At 47.3% G+C, this 19,801-nt stretch overlaps 1 protein-coding gene across 1 annotated transcript in view; it reads right to left on the minus strand.

The window, feature by feature from the left end:
- PPRC1 (PPARG related coactivator 1) overlaps window positions 1-17,263 on the minus strand; it is a 120,690-nt gene extending 103,427 nt beyond the window's left edge. The window contains exons 1-2 of the mRNA XM_033942497.1: window positions 17,106-17,263; window positions 6,338-6,487 (exon numbers count right to left, since the gene is read on the minus strand). Coding sequence (XP_033798388.1) covers window positions 6,338-6,487; window positions 17,106-17,186 — 231 coding nt within the window. The 5' untranslated portion in view covers window positions 17,187-17,263. The remainder of the gene's footprint in view (window positions 1-6,337; window positions 6,488-17,105) is intronic.
- Between the last annotated feature and the right edge of the window lie 2,538 nt (window positions 17,264-19,801).

Genomic DNA, 19,801 nt, shown 5'->3' on the forward strand with positions numbered 1-19,801 from the left:
TTAACTTAGAAGAAAGGAAATGATATAGTACCCCAACATTCTTCTGGTTTGGACAAAACACAAATTAAAGGGCCAAGTGGGTACAACAGGTTTTGATATAGCATGAAAATTTGTACAAGCACACGCTTTGAATACATTGGCCTCGTGCAGAGCTTTTTTTTTTCCCAACAAATCCAAGTGCCAGGTTGCCATGGCAATCAAATTCTTTACAGCCCTTTCTAAAAAAATTTGTTGTAGTCTTTCCTAATCAGAGCAGGAGCTTCTTTTCCTGCACGGTGTGGCTTTGTTTGAGCCCAATCCATGCGGTACTGAAATTTTCATGCTGGTCTCATAAGAACATAAGCATAGCCATACTGGGTCAGATCAATTGTCCATTTAACTCAGTACCCTGATTCCAATAGTGGCCAATACAAGTCACATATACCTGGCAGAAACCCAGAGAATAGCAACATTTCATGCTATTAATCCCAGGCTTCCCCCATGTGTGTCTCAATAGCAGACTATGGACTTCTCCACGAATGTGTCCAAACCCTTTATTAAACCGCTATAACCACATCCACTGGTAGGGAAAAATGCTTTGAGTACTTGAATAAATTAATGTAAACTGTTCTGAACTCCCCTTGGAGAACAGTATAGAAAATTGAAATAAATAAATACTGAGTTCCAGAGCCCAACTATTCTTTGAGTGAAAACAATATTTACGCCTGTTTTTAAAAGTATTTCCATGCAATTTCATCAAGTGTCCCCTGGTCTTTGCTCTTTTTGAAAGAGTGAAAAATGGATTCATTTTTACCCATTCTACATTACTCAAGATTTTATAGATCTCAATCATATTCCCCCTCAGCCTTCTCTTTTCCAAGCGAAACAGCCCTAACCAGTTCAGCCTTACCTCAGATGAAAGGAATTCCATCCGCTTTTATTATTGTGGTTGCTCTTCTTTAATCTGTGTAATTCTGTTATATCATTTTTTGAGATACAGTGACTAGAACTGAATGCAAAACATAAAGTGAGGCTGCATCATGGAGCGATACGGAAAAAATTATGTTCTTAACTGATGTTCTTCCTGCGACTCCCTCCTTCTGGTGAAACATCGGAAGGAGAGATTCGGCTTGGAGAAGGTCCCAGAGTAGGCATCCGATGTTGCTTCTTCATCGACAAAGCTTCTAAGAAGCTGGTAGGCCCCAGACGAGAGGCGCAGGTTTTTGGACCCGCGATAGGGAGGGGGACTGCTGGACTCTTAATCGTGATGGGGCGCTGCTGGCACAGAGGGGTCTGGAGGGAGGCAACTCGCAGCAGATCCTTTACTGCGGGGACAATACCATTTAACACTCCACGGGGTGGTGAAAAGCCTTGTTCCCGTACCCGTGACAAATGGCCGATTTCTTTCCCCATTCCTGCGGGTTTACCGTGGTTAGCTGCGACTTGACATGGGAAACAGTCCCCATGTCATCCTCTATTCCAAATCCAGACCGCAAAGATGAAAATCCTTGTTAGGAAGGAGCTTTCTGTGAGAACAGAGAGGAATTGCTTACCCCTTCAAGAGGCAACACAGTTTGAGAGGCAGAAATAGGGTGTGCCCCATACAAAGCTGCATACCAGAACCACGGAGCTATATTAGGTAAAATCACCCTCAGAGCATGGCTCTTATGGTAAATATGGGAACTATCTGACCTCCTCCCTGTCAAGATCCCAGGGCGCAGGATAGAACCACTCTGACAGAAACCACTCCCTAAGACAGAAAGTGAGATCTATTGGGATCCCACAGTCTTACCCTAAGTCAAGTCATTTAGGATCCTGAACCCTTGCCTTAATATACTGTCCTGAAATCCTCAGAAGATAACCATGGTGCAAGGAGGCTCACCAAATGCCAGGAAACGCATGTCCATTAAGGGAGGAGTTACCTTGTACTTGCAAAAACTATGAGTACAGAAGTACTTCTAGCACCACGTCTTTCTTTTGTTTTTTATGTAGTAGTAACCTGATGGCAAATCATCTCCCGCAAAAAGGAATGAGGTGATACATGACAAGTCTTACATGACTAACCCATCCACTAACACCCTCCAGCAGCCCTACTATTGGAAACAGATGATTGAGCCAAGCTGAGGCCCGAGACTTCATGGTGGAATGGAGACATCATACACCCAATTCAAAAAGGCACCAAAGGGAAACCAGAAGAAAAAACTACCAGCCATGCTCAGGACTGCCCTCAAGCTCCAAATGCAGTTTCCTCTAAGACCACAAGAGTCCTTGCCTCTCTGGAAGCGCAACTATAGCTGTTTGAGGCAGATTAAGTTGATAGGCAGATCCCCCAAATCTCAAGAGAGGAGCACAAAGGAAAACCGTGCCTTGACTGCCATCAAATCTTTTTTTTGAAGCCTGGCCCCAAACAGAGGTAGGAAAGGCAGGAACTGTTGCCAGCTAGGAAAGGGGAGAGTGAACATACGACTACAGGGTTGTGTACCAAACCCAACCCCTGTTGGGCCAAAGCCTGATAACAGGCAAAAGACAGTAGAATAGCCCTGCCAAAGATCACCACATCCTGTGGAGAAGCGGGGAAAGGCAGGCAGAGAGCTCAATACCAGAAAAGATGTCACCACATACAGTAAGGTGGACAAGCATTTCAGCTCCCCCACCCTTATGTGGGAAACTCCGGCCTCAAGTCAGTGCCGCCAGCAGCGGGAACAGCACTGTAGCATCAAGGACTCGCTTGCATGGGCACCTGGAGTCCAAATCAAACCCAGCAGAAACAACTGTACTCATTGTGGCAAGGTATAGCCTTTACCAGCTCTGAAGTGCAGCACATCAAGAAAGGCATCCTTCTGTCAGTCCATGCGGAAGCACAGACTGTCTGCTCAAACTGCCCTTCCAGGAAGCCAGTTGCTAATAGAAGCTGCTCCTCAATGGGTTTTTCATCTTTTTCATGAGGGAGAGAAGCAGTCAGAGAGGGTGGTAGGGACCCGGCACCACCAGGTGTACCTTGGGTAGGATCCCAGAAGAAAACCTGCATCCCAAAGCTGAACTGAATTAGTAGTCTAAAACAGGAGCTAAGGAGAAGATGAATCCAGGAATTCGGGACATCATTCATCCACCTGCTGGAGATAGAGAATACTAGATGACCATTGAATTTACCATCCTATATGACAGAGCTCAGTTTTGATGTTCTCTATCACCACCTGCTAATGGATGGTCACAACCCACTTGTCTCTGGATCCATCTGCTGCTGATAAGGAAAGAGGCATTTCTTAGCGCCATCAGCAGATGAATCCAGAGACTAGTGGGATAGCACACATCTACCAGCAGGTGGAGATAGAAAACTGATTCACAGGTGTATATCTTGGATGGAGTCCCTCTTGCCAGCCAGTATGCTCTGTCTCCAGCAGGTTGGATGGTTGCTGTTCCGATAGTTCCTGGATCTCTGAGGCTCCTGTGTGGAAGGCTGTTGCTCCTGCTGCTTTGGCTCTAGTTGAGCTTCAGGGTGTCGGCAGGATTCAGTTCTGACTTTAGGGGCAACACCTGGGCCCTCCCAGGTCCCTTCCCTACCCTCACCGCCCATTAAGAGTTTCCTGGTCCGGAGGGCTTCTTTGATGGGGTTTTGGCTCCTTCCGCCAAGTGAATGAGGGGGAGTCTGGCCTCATTGCTGGCGGAATGGGCCAAGCTTCCATAAGGCTCGGAGGTCTTCTGTGTAGAGAGCAAAGGTCATGGTTGAGATTGTTTTTTTCCAGGTGCAGATTCTTTCTGGGTGTCCCTCTGGTGAGCCTTAGGGCCGAGAGTTCTGGTTCCTTATGGTCAGAAGGGTCTGAGGCTCCCTTCCGTGGTGTTGTGGGTCCACCAGGGGGTCCTTTGGTTCCCCAGGAGATGGGTACTCCAGGTGGTGGGTCCTTGCATTCCCTTGCGGCAAGTTTCCCGGCTCCCCCACAGGCTCGGGGAGTGGGGTAGGCCCTTGGTCCTCCCAGAGCCCCATGGCATCTGTGGAGAGGGTTTCCTCTCCGAATGGCGAGAGGGCGAGTATAGCTTCATCCAGCTTACGGCTCCGGTGCAGAAGGGTGGCTATTTCAGGATTGTCAGCAGCCCTCAGGTGTGATTCCTCGGAGGAGGTGGTCACCGGTCACTCCGCCTTGGTGGCGGGGGACATCCGCCTGCGTCCCAGAAGTGTAGGGTCAGGGGAAAGCTCCCTTCCGCTGTGGTCTTACAGCCTGGCTATTGAACAGTCGAGGCTGCAGCGGAAGGGGAATTCTGAGCAGGTTATCTCTACTCTACTGCAGGCAAAGAAGAGGTCTACATCTATGACTTATACTAGAATCTGGCGGGTGTTTGAAGCTTGGTGCATTCAATTAGGGTTTCCTCCTTTTTAGACTTCCCTCTCTGATTCTTTCCTTCCTGCAAGAAGGGGTTGTTAAAGTGTTGGCCTCAATTCCATTCGAGTACAGTTAGCGGCTATTGTCTGTTATAGAGGGAAGGTGTCTGGTTTATCCTTAGGGTCTCACCCTGATGTGGTAAGGTTCCTTAAGGGGGGTTAACTGCATTCAGCCTCCTTTGCGGAGGCCATGTCTGGATTGGAGTCTGAGGGTGGTCCTTAAAGGTTTGCAAGGTGCGTCTTTCAAGCCTTTGGATACCGCCACACTCAAGGATGTTACTTTAAAAGCAATTTTTCTGGTGGCCCTGGCTTTGGCCAAGCGGGTTTCTGAGTTGCAGGCTTTATCCTGCATCGATCTATTCTTACGTTTTTCAGAGGCCGGAGTTTCGATTCAGACGGTTTCTTCTTTCTTCCAAAGGTGGTGTCTCCATTTCATGTCTGCAGTCATTCAGGAAAGAGGATTGGGGGGAGGGGTCAAGGTTTCCTGCCTTGCATTTGCTCGATGTAAGGAGAATGCTCTTGCACTATCTTCAAGTTACTAATGACTTTTGACGTTCGGATCACCTCTTTGTGCTCTTTTCGGGCCCTAGAAAGGGCTTAGCGGCTTCTAAGGCCTCGGTGGATCCGAGAGGCTATTTCTTCTGCTTATTTGTTAGCAGATAAGCGGGTGCCGGTGGCTCTGCATGCTCATTCGACAAGAGCGATGGCTACGTCTTGGGCGGAGTCCAGGGGGTTTTCCCTGGAAGAGATTTGTAGGGCAGCCACTTGGTCGTCTTCCAACACGTTCTCTAGGCATTACCGCTTGGATGTGGTGGAGCGTGCAGAGGCATCCTTAGGTGCTTCAGTGCTTGCAGAGGCGTCATGTTCGCCCCGCCCAAGTTGAGGTTGCTTTGTTACATCCAACTAGTCTCTGGATTCATCTGCTGATGGCGCTAAGGAATGAAAAATTATGTCCTACCTGTTTCTTTCCTTTAGACGCAGTAGATGAATCCAAAGCCCACCCGATAGGTATTGTTCATGGATTTTTTTTCTCACAGGTACTGTCTCATGATTGGGAGAAGTTGGCTGGGTTGCAAACTGCATTGTTAGGATGCTTGGACATTAAACGATACTGGCTGGCAAGAGGGACTCCATCCAAGATATACACCTGTGAATCAGTTCTCTATCTCCACCTGCTGGTAGATGTGTGCTATCCCACTAGTCTCTGGATTCATCTGCTACGTCTGAAGGAAAGAAAATTAACAAGTAGGACATAATTTTTATTATAATATTCTTGGTCTTATTTACCATCCCATTCCTAATAATTCCTAGCATTCTAGTTGCTTTTTTGTCATCTGCCACATACTAGGCAGAGGATTTCAGATCCTTTTCTTGGGTAGTGAACCCTAGCATCACGTAATGATTTGGATTATTCTTCCTGATGTGCATCACTTTGTGTTTGTCTCAAGGAACTTGATAACCCAAGAGTTCCTGTACCATGCAGCTCAGGCTCACAGAGCCATGATGATGCAAGTAGAAAGAAGCTGACTAAAGTATATACTTTGTCTAGTTTAGTTAGAATGTGAGGGATATTAAAATATCAGCTGTGTTTTTAGTTTGGCCTTTGTCAAGGGTATGACTGAAATAAATTAGTCATCCAGTTTGACCTGCAATGAAATCAGCTAGAAGGTATTACTATGGCAACCTAACATAATGAGAGCAAGGGGAAAATGATTCATGAGCTAAAAATCAGTATAAAATACGGCCCGAGAGAGATCTACTCTGTACAATCTTTGAACATTTAGTTAATTACACAAGCATACTTGTAAGATGGTATCACAGTCTGTGGGTCTGTCAAAGAGTTGGTTTTAATAATCTTATGTTACATTTTGAAACTTTTCAAGAAACTGTATGACTAAAGAGCCTCAGAGGGCTGGTGAGTCACACAACTCAAACCACCAACCCTGCATTATTCAGCTTACAATTCTTCAGATGGCACATTACCTCTCCCTGGCTACTGGGATCATCAATGATAGAAATGATTGAGGTGTCAACGAAGCCTTGGAATGTTCCCAGGATTTCTCCTGTGTCCAGCGATGGCAGGCTAAGGTCAGGAAGGTCATCACAGATCTCATCTTCTGCAAAAGTGTGGCACTACAAACAGAGATTTTAATCACTAGTGATCTCATTACTGAAATGGACAGAAAACATTTATTTTATAAATACAGGGGAAATCGGAACTCCCACTCTGAATAGCAATGTCGCAATGTGGGTGTTAAAGATTTATGGCAGTGTTTAAGACATCTCTCTACAACCAAATTCTTTCTTTACTAACACAAGCTACGAGACAGAAAACGCATGCCTGCCTCTCTCCACATACAGCTTTTACAATGTTTGCTCTCTGTAACCTTTAATACTGATACTCAACACATGAATAGTTTTATACAGTTGTTTAGGGAAGTTTTTAGTTTTAATAAAGCAATAACAACCCTAGTTTAGGATGACTATTGAGATAGATCAAAGGTTCCCAGCCAGTCAGGTTTTCAAGATATATGCATGTAAAGGAGGCACTGCAAATCATTGGAGGTGTCCTGAAAACCTGACTGTCTGGTGGTACCCCAAATATAGTTTCGAGGACCAGCAAGATAGATCATTATAACTCTGATCTGAACTGGCTCATGTTTACTTGACAGCTTGTCACGCAATACAAATTAGAAACATAGAAACATAGAAATTGACGGCAGAAAAGGGCTACAGCCCATCGAGTCTGCCCATACCAATGATTCACTCCCTGATTCTTACTCTTACTCTCCTAGAGATCCCACATGAATATCCCATTTTTTCTTGAAATCTAACACGCTACTGGCCTCAATCACCCGCTGAGGCCAGTGATTGGTAGGAAAAATTGCTTCTCTTGATTCCACTTGCCATGTTCCCGACTGATAGCTGGACACACCCTCAAATAAGTGTTTTCCTTGTAGTGAAACAAAGCATTTTGCTGGAAATTTCAAAATGTAGGATGCAGCTAGGGCCAAAACTCTGTGCTTATAAAGGAGAAATTATTTTCGCCTCTTCTATGTTGCCTGAGCAAAATCAGGAAAAATCCGGATTGCCGAACCAAAGAACTTATCATTCATGTGTCTGAAGTAAAGTTTAAATACAGTCTCTGTCATGCTCCAAGGAAAATGTTACCAAGAGAGTAATCCTTTCCGTGACTACCGTATTTTCACTCATATACCGCGCACCCATGTAAAACGCGCACATGGGTATAGCACGTGGGAAACTGTAATTTATGTAAAGAAATTTTTATATACCGCGCATGCCGCCCCAACTCTCCTCTGGCCGCCCCGACTCTCCTTTTGCCCTTGAAGTCCTGTCCCCACCCTGAAAGCCTGATGCCCCCCCCGACGTCCGATTCACCCCCCCCCCCGCAGGACCGCTCGCACTCACACCCCGAAGGACTACTCGCACCCCCACAGCCTCCCCACCCACCCCCATCATGGAGAAGCTGCCTACCGTTGTCCTGCTGCTTCCTCTGCCGGCGGTCCCGCCCCATCTCTGAGCCCTGCGTCTGCGCTGCTTCCTCTTCCGGCGGTCCCGCCCTTTCTCTGACGTCAGAGAAAGGGCGGGACCGCCGGAAGAGGAAGCAGCGCAGACGCAGGGCTCAGAGAAGGGGCGGGACCGCCGGCAGAGGAAGCAGCAGGACAACGGTAGGCAGCTTCTCCATGATCGGGGGGTGGGGAGGCTGTGGGGGTGCAAGCGGTCCTTCGGGGTGTGGGTGCGAGCGGTCCTGCGGGGTGAATCGGACGTCGAGGGGGGGGGGAACTATGTAAAAAAAAAATGTGTACAACGCGCTCACGAATATAACGCGCATGGTTATACTCGGTTTGTAAAATCGTGTATAACACACGCGTTATATGCGTGAAAATACGGTACTATCATGGAATTCTCCAAAAAATCTGTTAAATACATTCCTCCCTTCTCCGTTTCTCCCATTTCAACAGGAGTGGAACTATCCTGTTTCTTCCCTGTAGATATATATTGAGCCGCGGTAATAGGCAGCAAATTGTCTTGTGGAATCATTAAAGTTTCTTTCAAATATTTGCACACCATCTCAAGTGGAGATAATACTGGAGATTTAGGAAAATTTAAGTCTTTATTTATTCATTCAATTTTCTATACCGTTCTCCCAAGGGAGCTCAGAACGGTTTATATTAATTTATTCAGGTATTCAAACATTTTTAAGTTGTTTCTTCTCTGTTTATTTTCAATATATTCCAGGTTTTTTTAAAAAATAAAATATCTTTCTTTAATAATCTCCATTTCTACCTTCTTTATTTGAGTACCGTATTTTTCACTCCATAAGACGCACCTGACCATAAGACGCACCCACCTGTAGAGAAGGAAAATCAAGGGAAAAAATTCTTAACCAAATGGTGTGTCCTGTACCCTGTCCCCCCACTCTGGTGGTAGGCCGAGATAGGATACAGGGCACATCTAGTGATGGGCACGTCTAATGGTAGCCTGCCTCAAGCCAGCCCCAGGTCACCCAGCTAGGCCCAAACCAGCCAGCCAGCCTCCCTGTACATTTTTTAATCTTGCCCCCTGCTCCGGGTCCATCGGCTCCAGCCCACCTCCCTTGCTCATGGGCCCAGCAGCTCCAGCTGGCTTCCCTCCCTCCCGCGGCACCTACCGATACCTTGCAGATGGTGCTCAGGGGCTCCTCCTTATTTCCCGGCCTGTGGTGCAGAGATCAGCAGCACGGATGTCAGGAGCAAGCTTTATGCTCTCCTGCTTGGCCCCGCACTGCTTTCTGAATGGCTGCCGTAAGTTCTCGCAAGTCCTGCGAAGGCAGAGGAGAGCCTGGGCCTCCTGAAGCAGGAGGGGAAGATGCGCCACTTCGGAAGGAAACTCCCAGAAGAACTGGGCCGGAGGCGCATGCTGAAAGCGAAGAGAGTACCCCTCTCAAATTATGGAGAGGACCCAAGAGTCGGTTGTCAGCACCTCCCACGATGATAAAAAAGATGAAAACAACCCCCGATGGGAAGGCTCCAGGGTGCAGGACACCAGAGTGTCCGGCCCGTAATTGTCAAAAAGACAGCGTTGACTTCGCTGCCACAGGCGGCTGAGACTTGGCCGGACGCTGCTGCTGAGGGTGACGAGGAGGCAGACGAGACAGAGGAGGAGTGGACTTCTGCGGATAGCGCTGAGGAAGCTTATACTGTCGAGCAGGAGGGGCTCTCGCCTTAGGGTGCACCAGAGAGGCAAAGGATCTCTCTCGTGAGAGATGCTTCGTGGCCGCTTCGATCAAGTCATCGAAAAGCTCGTTTCCCACACAGGTGTAGATTTGCCAAGCGATCCTGCAAATTGGGGTCCATGTCCACCAGGTGCAGCCAAGCAACGCATCGCCACTGCAAAGACTGTGACCCAGGACAACAGCTCGAAAACGTCATACGCGGCCTGCAGCATATAGAGACGGATACTAGACAACATCTCCAATAGGTGACTGAACACCGGCTGGCGATGGGAGGGGACATCAGGGAGGAAAGACTGCATATCTTTCAGGTAGTGCTTGAGATAGGAAGTAAATGTAAAATTGTAGTTCAGGACACAGTTCGCCATCTTCAAGTTTTGATTCAGGCGGCGATCAAACTTGACCATCGTACAGCCCTCTATGTCCAGGGGGACGGCAGCATAGACCCTGGAGGGGTTTGCCTTCTTGAGGGAGGACTCAACCACCGGGGACTGATGGGAGAGTTGCGACCTCTTGAAACCTTTACACAGTACAGTCCAGTATCGGGACTCCACCTTGGAAGGGATGGCCGGGATGGCATAAGGCGCTTCCAGATTACGGAGGAAGGTCTGTTTGAGAACCAGGTTCAAAGGAAGCCTCAAGGACTCCTTAGGGGGATGAAGCAGCTCCAACTCTTCCAGGTATTCCTTGGTGTATAAGGATTCAGCCTGGAGATCCAGCTGGAGAGCCCTACCCATATCCGAGACAAATCGAGCAAACGAGGAGGTCCGAGACAAAGAAGGGGTCTCATGAGGCGAGAAGGAACCAGAATGTCGAGCCGCCGAAAAGGACGAGGAACCTTCCCTGGAATAAAGAGCAGGCATATCCAAGTCCCGAGAGGACAGAGAAGAGGCTCTGCTCCGAGTGCCCGGAGAGGCCGAAAACCCCCTGTGGCATCCCCCATTGGGGGAAGAGCCTGGGGTATGAGGAACCAGAGGGGAAACCAACTTCCCCGAGGGCCTCGATGGAGGAGTCCTCGACCCCGAGCCACCTTGACCCGGGGAGACTGATGGGTAGGACCTCCGACGGGAGTGTGGCGAGACCGCACCGGCTCACGAAGTGCCTCAAGGAATGTGGGGCAAGAGATCTACCCAGAGGAGGCGAATCTCTTGATCTCTTTGAGGACGGAAGCCTCAAAGGAGGAGCGGACTGCGAGGCATGCTTCGAACGAGGCACACGGGGCGGGGACCCAGGCCTCGAAGTAGCAGGGGAGGACCCGCTCAAGGAAATCTGTTGAGGCCGTCGAGACCGCCCTCGAGGGCATCGAGCAGGTGCTCAGGCTGGCCAGCCAGGGTCGAGGTTGAAGCTGGGGCAAGCTTGCTCAGGACCGAGGAGATCTGCGTCTGCAGGATGGCCTTCAGCATGTTCTCGAACATCGGCACCGAGACCATCGGATCAGGTTGAGGAGATGCAGCAGTGCGCTCCAACGAGGGCGACCTCAAGGAAGAGTATTCCCTGTGAGTGGAGGCACGCTTTGAAGGGGGCCTGGATGGGGCATGGTCCGCCGCACCCCCCTGAGACCCCGCAGGCTTCTTTAGTAGAGAACCTGAGGAAGGAACAGGAGACTTACCCAAAGCCACAGGTTTTACCGAGGCAGTCGAAGGTTTGACAGACGATGGCTACTTTGACGAAGTCGAGGCCTTTGAGGCCGAGGCCCCCGCCAGGGCAGAGGTCAAAGTCGGGGGTCAAGGACGGAGCAGGATCAATGCTTCCAAACAACTCGAGGATCCTGGACCTTCTCCTCCGAAGCGCCCGTGGTTGAAGGGTAGCGCAACGCGGGCAGGAGTCCAAACAATGGTCGGCCCCGAGGCACCAACAGTGGGGATTGGTGATAGAGATCACCCGACCGCACTAAGTGCACTTCTTGAAACCCAAGAGCGGCTGGGACATAGGCCCAGGCGATCCCGCAGTCTCACAAGGCTCATCGGCCAAGTCGGACCCAGAGCCCCTGGTCAACGACGGAAGTCAGAGGAAAGGTTTTTGTTTTTAAAATTGAAAACGCGCCGCACAGCAACTCACTTGAAAATAAAAAAACGAAGTAAGCCGTGGTGCAAGAGGCACTTCGATCTCACAGAGCAGAGGAACTGGGCTTCTGGCTCCATGAAAAACGAAGAACTGAGGCCACGAGAAGGAGATGTGCCCCCTAGCTCGAGGGGGAAGGCACCCATGCATGTGCAGTACTCTCAGAAACTTGAAGATCTTCAAGCAAGTTTGCTTGCGAGAGTGTCCGATCAGGCTCCGTAGATGATGTCACCCACGTGTAGAGAATATGCTGCCTGCTTGTCCTGGGATAAAGGATCTTCCATGAGTCACCTCCCTTCCCACCCCTCCCGGCTTATTCAGTTTCCTCAATAGTGGAGGAGATATTTGTGAAGGGGAGGGGAGACTGGGGTTATGTTGATCCTTGCTCTATATTTGTGTTTATAAAATTACAATTCTATAGAATATTATTTCTTTTTAAACTTTATTAAAATACCGTGTTTCCCGAAAATAAGACCTAGTGCCTTTTTTGGGCTGTCTTATTTTTGAATGTACAATGATCATCTCTCCCTTCCTCTCCTCCAATTATTTCTATTATTTCTATTTCCTTTCTCTTCCCCACATGTGCATCATTTTTCCTCCCCTCTCATCCATCTCCTTCTGCAGTATCTTTCTATCCCTCCCAAACCTTGTGCAACAGAACCCTTGAAGCTTCTATCCCTCCCATCCCCCTGTGCATCTTTCTATCCCTCCCATCCTCCCTGCCGCACACACACTGCTGACCCTTTCATCTCTCCCTCCCATCTGAACCCCGAATGCGAGCCAAAATACCTGGAAACAAACAGCAGCGTCGGCAGCACAGGCTGCCATCCTCATGTCCATGCATTCCTGTGCCGCATCACTGATGATGTCATCAGCAACACGGAACAGCCGGACATGAGAAGGACAGGCCACTATGCAGCCTGTGCTGCCATCTGTTACCAGGTATTTGGTCTCGCGGGCGGGGTTCGGATGGGAGAGATGGAAGGGTCGGCGGGAGGAGAAGCACTGCTGCCAGCTTAAGGAGAAGCTAGGCCTGTATGAGCAAATAGGCCTGATGGAGCATTAATAAAAATTCTGAAGAAAAAGATTGCTCACAACCTGACTCCAGCTGAAAGGTTCCTGTGCCTGTATCCATGGAGGGGCAATCCGCATCTGTGGCTGGAATCCTTAAGAATCATATGAGGGAGGCTTGGAGAACCCGCTACAACAGTTGAAGATTTAGCGGCTAAATCTGAGGCCTGAAAGGTCGGCTCATGGTCTCGTACTCAGTCACATCGGCAACCACATCAACCCTCAGCTGTTTGCAACAACGGAAACCACATTTCGCAGCCTCTGCCATATTTGAGAAGTTTTAATGTGAAGATGCGCCATGTGGTCAAAAGCCAATGGCTGAGAGGGACCTGCCAAAGCACAGCTGATGGGCTGATAGTTTGCAAAGCACAGTTGAGTGCCGACGCTGAAAGGAGTTTTAGCACGAAGATGCCACACAGTCTCAATGGAGAAGATAAGGAATTTTATTAAGAGCCGCCGATGAGTGGTCCAGGTATGCCAGAGGTGCTTATAGCACTGTGGTGCTCACAGTGCTAAGGATCTCCCCTGCCCGCACCAAAAGGCTACTTACCTGCTTCCCTGAATGGAATGAGAAGAGGATCCACCCATTTCTGTCACAGCTGAATAGTCAGGGCCTGCCTAGTGAATGATTTACAGCCCTTTGATGGTGTTTTGGGGTGTGTTTGTTTTTGGGGAGGGGGGGTTTAACGAGAAAGCCTGTGAGTAGATAGGGCAGAAATGGCAGGGAGAGGGGGGTTATTGACCTGGTTCCCTCGCATCCATAGCCTGCCTTCCTAGAGATGAAGCAGCATTTCCTGCCAGAGGACCATGACTAGGAGAATAAAGACACTGAAATAGAGCCCACCTCTTCCTTGTCTTCCTCAAACTGAACTTCTCCATCATATGAATGGCACTGTTGGGGGGAGGGTTCAATACGGCCATTTGTTAATTATGTAAGCTTCAATCATATTGATGAATTCAGGGTGGAACCCCTGACCAGGACTTCCAGACAGCCCCTGCGGATGCTCCCAAGCTCCTTTCTGTGGTTTTGTGGATGCACCACAGATGCACTTCACTAGGGATTCATTTGTACTGCTCCCTGGTTTAAATATGGACTTTTTGCAGGGCCAGACCAACTGGGTACTACCACTCCCTCAAGGGGCCAAAGGAAGCTAAGGCAGAGAGCCCCCTCCCCTCAACAATGGAACACAGATTATCCTCAGACGGCCATCCACCTTGGCATGAATCTAAGGTATGCTGGCTCGAGGAGTCCATCACGTCTGTTTTTAAAGCAAAATCAAGATGTTCCGAGGCAAAGGCTTTTATTTTTAAATCTGGAACTCCAAGATGGCCAAAACAGTAGCAATTTTAGCACCAAATACAGCCTAGGAGAGCTACACTGGGGAATAAAAAATTGCGATTTTAGAAGTGGAGGAACCTAACTGACCCCAGAACTCCACTAAAATATTGATTTTAAAGACACCCCCCCTCACCATTTTGTTTGCCAGACTGTCAGCCTGTTACTCACTGTGAAATGCTGTGTGCTGGGAGCTGCAAATGTGGAAGCTACAAATAGCTTATATGGAGAACCTCTGCCTCAACAAGCCTTGAATCTAGACTGCTTGTGTCTTCTGACTCCTCTTGAGCCCAACAAACCAGCCAGAGATCTCAACCCTCACCAGATCACATGCATGCAAACAGGGGGAGGAAAGCAGTCAAACCCGTCCTGGAAAAACTGCCACAAAGCCACTCAGCCCGTGCTCAAGCCGACTACGAATGAATCTAAGGCAAACCTTGCTCCCAAAGGAACGGTCCTAAGTACCCAAACTGGTGTGCAGGCTATCCAAGTGGATGCACTGCAAAGTAGTCTGCCACTTGGAAGCAGATCCTTGACCTCAGCTGCCCAAAAGTGTGATCCTCTGCAGCACTAAAAAGCCTTGCACTCAAGCCAAAAAAACCCGCAAATATACCGTTTTTTGCTTCATTAGGCGCTCCTGACCATAAGACGCACCCTAGATTTAGAGGAGGAAAACAAGAAAAAAATCATTCTGAGCCAAATTCTCGCGGGAAGCAGCGCGGGACCAGGCAGGCAACCTGGTGCGCCGCTACGCAAAACAATGGAAGATGAGGCAGCTGGCAGTTCTCAGAAGAAGCGGCGGGAATCAGGCAGCCAGATTGGTACACCACTTGCAGTGAGGCGCCGAGTCCAGAAGTTTAAAAAAAAAAAAAGGGTAAGCGTGGGAGGCGTCAGGAAGGAGGGAGGGGGCCAGGGCTACCTTGTGCGCCTCGTCCATCAAGGGAGGGCATCCGCATTAGAATAAGATAACAGGGAGGGGGCACACTTTGGGTATTCACTCCATAAGACATAACCTAATTTCCACCCACTTTTTTGGGGAAAAAGTGTGTCTAATGGAGCGAAAAATACAGTAATTGATAAACACGAGCAGAAAAGACCAGATCTTACCATCTCACTGAGAAATGGGAGGACAGAAAAAAAATACCTAATGAAGCTCCCTACAAGAATTCTCTCCAGAAGGGATGGACTACCCACATGTTAATTCTTTCACACTAGAATACTTAAGTTACACATTTACCAGAAATGTTCAATCAAAATTTGTCCAAATTCGAAAATGTGGAGATAGGAATTCATTCAGGAAACTGCTGAAAACACAATTATTTGTTGATGCATTTCTTTGAGCATTTGACCTATTGTAAGGACTGAATCTTTCTGATTTGGGTTTTATCTTTTCTGACCTGTTTCAATATTTTAGGTATGTAACTTTATTGTAAACCATTTTGGAATAATTGTAAATCTGTGTATGCTGCCAAGTGTTATAGAAGTGATAAGAAGCAACAATTGTAATAGATGAGTACATTAATCCCCCCCCAAAAAAAAAAAATCTAAAGATGACATACAATAAAAAACAATCTTGCAAAGCAATTAAAATCTGAAATAAAAAGCAATCCAAACGAAAAGGTTTACCAAAATACAAAATGAAGAAAATATCGTCTAGAATGTTTTGGCCTATATCCAAGTTTCCAACAATGCAATAACATTTCACAAGGCTCAAAACTCCTAAAAACAAAGAAATAAGTCCTAAAATCCGTGCCCTATTAGCCATCACTGAATAGATATTTTAAAAAAATAGATACAAGTTTCTATTCATCAAGGACTGATAATTTAAAACACCATATGTGGCGACTAGGACACGCCCTCAAACCCACTCTCACCTGCTGACCTACTAATTCATCAGGCGAAAGTGTGTGATCAAATGCGGTGGTTACTCGGGAAACAATAAGAGGAACTTGGGAAACGGCGCTTATACAGGGCAGGTCCGCATAAGGCCTTCAAGCCCGCATTTAAATAAGCGCACACCCCCCTCCTCAAATTCATACCACAACAAGCAGTGGGGAAAACCGTGGGCCTCATTCCTGTACAGAAATAAGCGCCCTCCCCCCTCAAATTCATACCACAATAAGCAGGGAGAAAACTTGGGCTTCGTTCCTGTACAGAATCAGATATCACCTGATAAAAAAAAAAAAAAAAAAAAAAAAGGCAGACAGCTCGCCGCATAAACAGTTCCAGACATTTCCGGGTCCAGACAACCCAGCACGTGTTTGAAAAGAGTGCAGAGCGTCTCGCCAGCTGCTCTCACCGATTCACGTTTTAATTTACCAAACGCTCTCCGAACAGAAAAGATCAAGCTGCGAAAAATGCTCGGCGGCTCGGGCAAATAATGGCCCGACTGTGGCGTTAGAAAGCCGCCCCGAGACGAACCTCCGACTGAGCCCGAGGACAGGGAGCGGTCGCCTAAACGCGTACACCGACGCTCCAGGATCGTGCACCGAGGTAATCCCCCGGCTGAAGGCAAGTAACCCTGTAGGGGTGCGAAGCAGACGTACGCCCAAGCTACAAACGAGCACATCAGACGCGGTTTCATTTGCGTTCTTTTTCGTCCTTGCGCCTTTCTCAAGTCCATTCCCCCAGGCAGTGGTTAGGTGGGGGGAACGTTTGCCCCACCCCCTCCCCACCAATTTGAAGAAGGGAGATTAACACGCACAGGCAAGCCCAGACTAACGCGCCGAATCCCAACCCATACACTTCCCATTCTTCCCCGAGGAAGAACCGGCACAGACTCCACGTGTCAACGTCGGAATCGCCTTAGAGGCATATAGCCCTCGCTCGAGACAAAAATACCTTAGTCTCCTCCGCCGACTGCCAGGCCAAGTGGGACGCTTCCTCCCCCCCCCCCCCTCCCCAGCCACGCACGCACGGGAACCCAGAACTACCTCCACGTGTCACCCGGCTTGCCGGCACAGCCCAATGTGCGGCGGGAGAGCGACCTTATCCGAGTCCGAGAGTTAACAATCTCCATCCCGCCTGGAAGCGGCAAGCTTGCACTGTACCTGTAGGGGGCTGCCAACAGAAAAGAGCTCCATGCTGCCCATGGTGAGGGTTCCTTCTCCCCTTCCCCACCACGCCGCCATCTTGGCCCTCAGTTCTGGCGCCGCTTACCGGCCCCCACGTTTGCGCATACGCGTGAATGACGTAAAAAATGGGAGGAGTTAGGGACTGGACCTTAAAATAGACGTATGAATAACGTAAAGAAATGGGAGGAGTTAGGAACTGGAACTTAAAGAGGGGCTGTTAGAACTCTTGCTGCAGTGCTGTTAACTGGTTAGGTTTTCAGACAAATTGGACTAGCTGTGAAGGACTGGTGATAAGGAGATTTTTTTGGCATCGGCGGTATGCAAGATACAGGGTAATGAGTTTTTCCAAACTTCAATTTGCTGCTCTTCCAGTTCTGTGTGACTTGCAAGCTTCATTTTGGTGCTCCAATAGCCTCTTTCGTTATGCTTCAAGCCTCTTTCTCGTGCTCGAACAGTTTTTTCTCACGCTTCCAACGTTCTAAGCCTCACTCTGGTGCCTCCACCCCCTTCTTTTTGGAGCGTGTTTTAGAACTGCTTTTGAAGATCCGTCGTCTTCCTTGAAAACATGATGACTTTTTTTGTTGCAAGCTGTTCTGTTCTAAACTCTATAGCTCAAGTAATCTTTTTTTGTCCTCTTTCACACTTTTCCCGTGCTCTCTTTCTCCCCGTTTCCTTGCAGCCACTACCCCAGCATCTGCTCCCACCTTTCCTGTAGCATTTGGTCACTGTAACAAAAATTCCCTACCCCTCCCCCCAAAATTTAAATACCCAAGTACAGTACAAAGTTAAATAAGAGAAAAAGACCTCAACAGTTGTGCTTCCACTGAATAAAACACTGGTTAATGTGGCAGTTATTTTGCATCATTGTTTTTTAAAAAATATAGTACACACCAAAATGATGACGTATGTCTTCTTGAGGGAGGGCAAATTAGGAGCCTGAAAGTTAACTTGGAGGAGGGAGAGAACTAAAGTTGAAGATCAGCTCTTCCACTAGCCCTGGTTGTGAATGCCAATCATTTATTTTATTTTTTTTTTACTCTAAATAGGTAAGTTTTGTCTGCATCTCTATGATCTTGGAGACGGAAGAGTCACTACTACTACTATTATTTCTTTTTTTATATTATTATTCATTTTATTTGTAAATTTTTGAAAATGTAAATAAGAAGCACGATAACCACGTATAGCTAAAATAATATTACAATGCTCAAACGTCTAAAAACAATTGAGAGTTCACAAAAAGGAATAGGAATATAGTATTACCAGGTAAAGAATGAGTACAGTATGCATCCAAGACTCCCCATGTTTTATTTATGTATTTAAAAAAATTTTATACCGTTTAAAACTAAACGGTTTACATGAATTACATCCATAAATTATGTGCGAATATATTTTATTGAGCTAAGCAAAAACACCAAACAGGATAACAATACAGAGTACAGAAAAGTTCAACATTTTGAAAATTACAAAAACCCAAACCCCACAAATCACTTCCCCCTGAGGAACCCCACCCCACCCCCCAAACAAACCCCCCCCCCCCCGGATCCTCCTTCCAGATACAACAGTACCAAGGGGAAACACAAAAGAAAACAGGCAGACCAAGTGCAACATGATGAGACAGAAAACAAAGATTCAACAGTTAAAAAAACAGCTGCGAGCCAGAGGAGTCAGGATTGTCCAAAATGGTTCCCAAGTGCACATCCATAAATTATAAAAGAACATAATAAAACAATCCTAAAAATATATCTGCAAAATAGCAGCAAAAGTTTAAATAAAAAGATCATGAAAATTTCTTCAACTAAACCAGAGAAAATTACTGACTAGAAAAAGGATCTACAAATAACTGTGGGCTCCTTTTATGAAGCCGCGGTAGTGGTTTAACGCACATAATAGCTTGCGCTAAATTGCTGGACAGGCTAGCCGCTACCACCTCTTGAGCAGGCGGTAGTTTTTTGGCTAGCGCATGATAAAAAGTCGTGTGTGGCTTTGTAAAAGGAGCCTTTCATGATAATTTCATATTTGGCCCACAAGGGAGTTCCATATTTTAACTCCAGCACAACAGAAAGTCATTTTACCAGTCTCCACTAACCTCGGGTTAGCATTCGTTTTCAGTAAAGTTAAATTCTCAGAACATAATGATCTTCTTAGTAAATAACTATGCATATTATTTTTAAACAATTCTGTTATGATTCCATACAAGATGGCAACCGCTCCGACCCTCATAGGAATTCTATGAGCGTTGGAGAAGTTGCTGCCGGCACTAAAACCCGCGCTATGTGTTAGTAAAAGAGGGGGATATTGATTATTTTTCCAATGAATCGCAATAATGTGTTAAGCAAAGGCTATCATGAGGTCAAACAATCTAGAATGAGTGGAATTAATGACAATATTGGGGTTGGATGATAGAAGAATTACAGTTTCATATGTTATAGAGTTCGATATAAAAAAATACATTGGAAATAGTGTCCCAAATTTGTGTCCAGTATTGCCTTAAATTGGTAATAAAAAAATCTACCAGCAAATATTGGGAGGTTTAAGATTGATACAGCAGAGGCCTGGCTGGTTAGGCCAGAAGCAGCCTTTTCAGAGTGCTGCCTCTTCCTGCTAACCAGCACTGCTGCTGCTATGAGAGGCCCGTATGTCATCTCACAGTGAAGGGGTTTGGTTGGCGCTGG

This window comes from Geotrypetes seraphini, chromosome 4 (genome assembly GCF_902459505.1).
Source record: "Geotrypetes seraphini chromosome 4, aGeoSer1.1, whole genome shotgun sequence".
Lineage (NCBI taxonomy): Eukaryota > Metazoa > Chordata > Amphibia > Gymnophiona > Dermophiidae > Geotrypetes > Geotrypetes seraphini.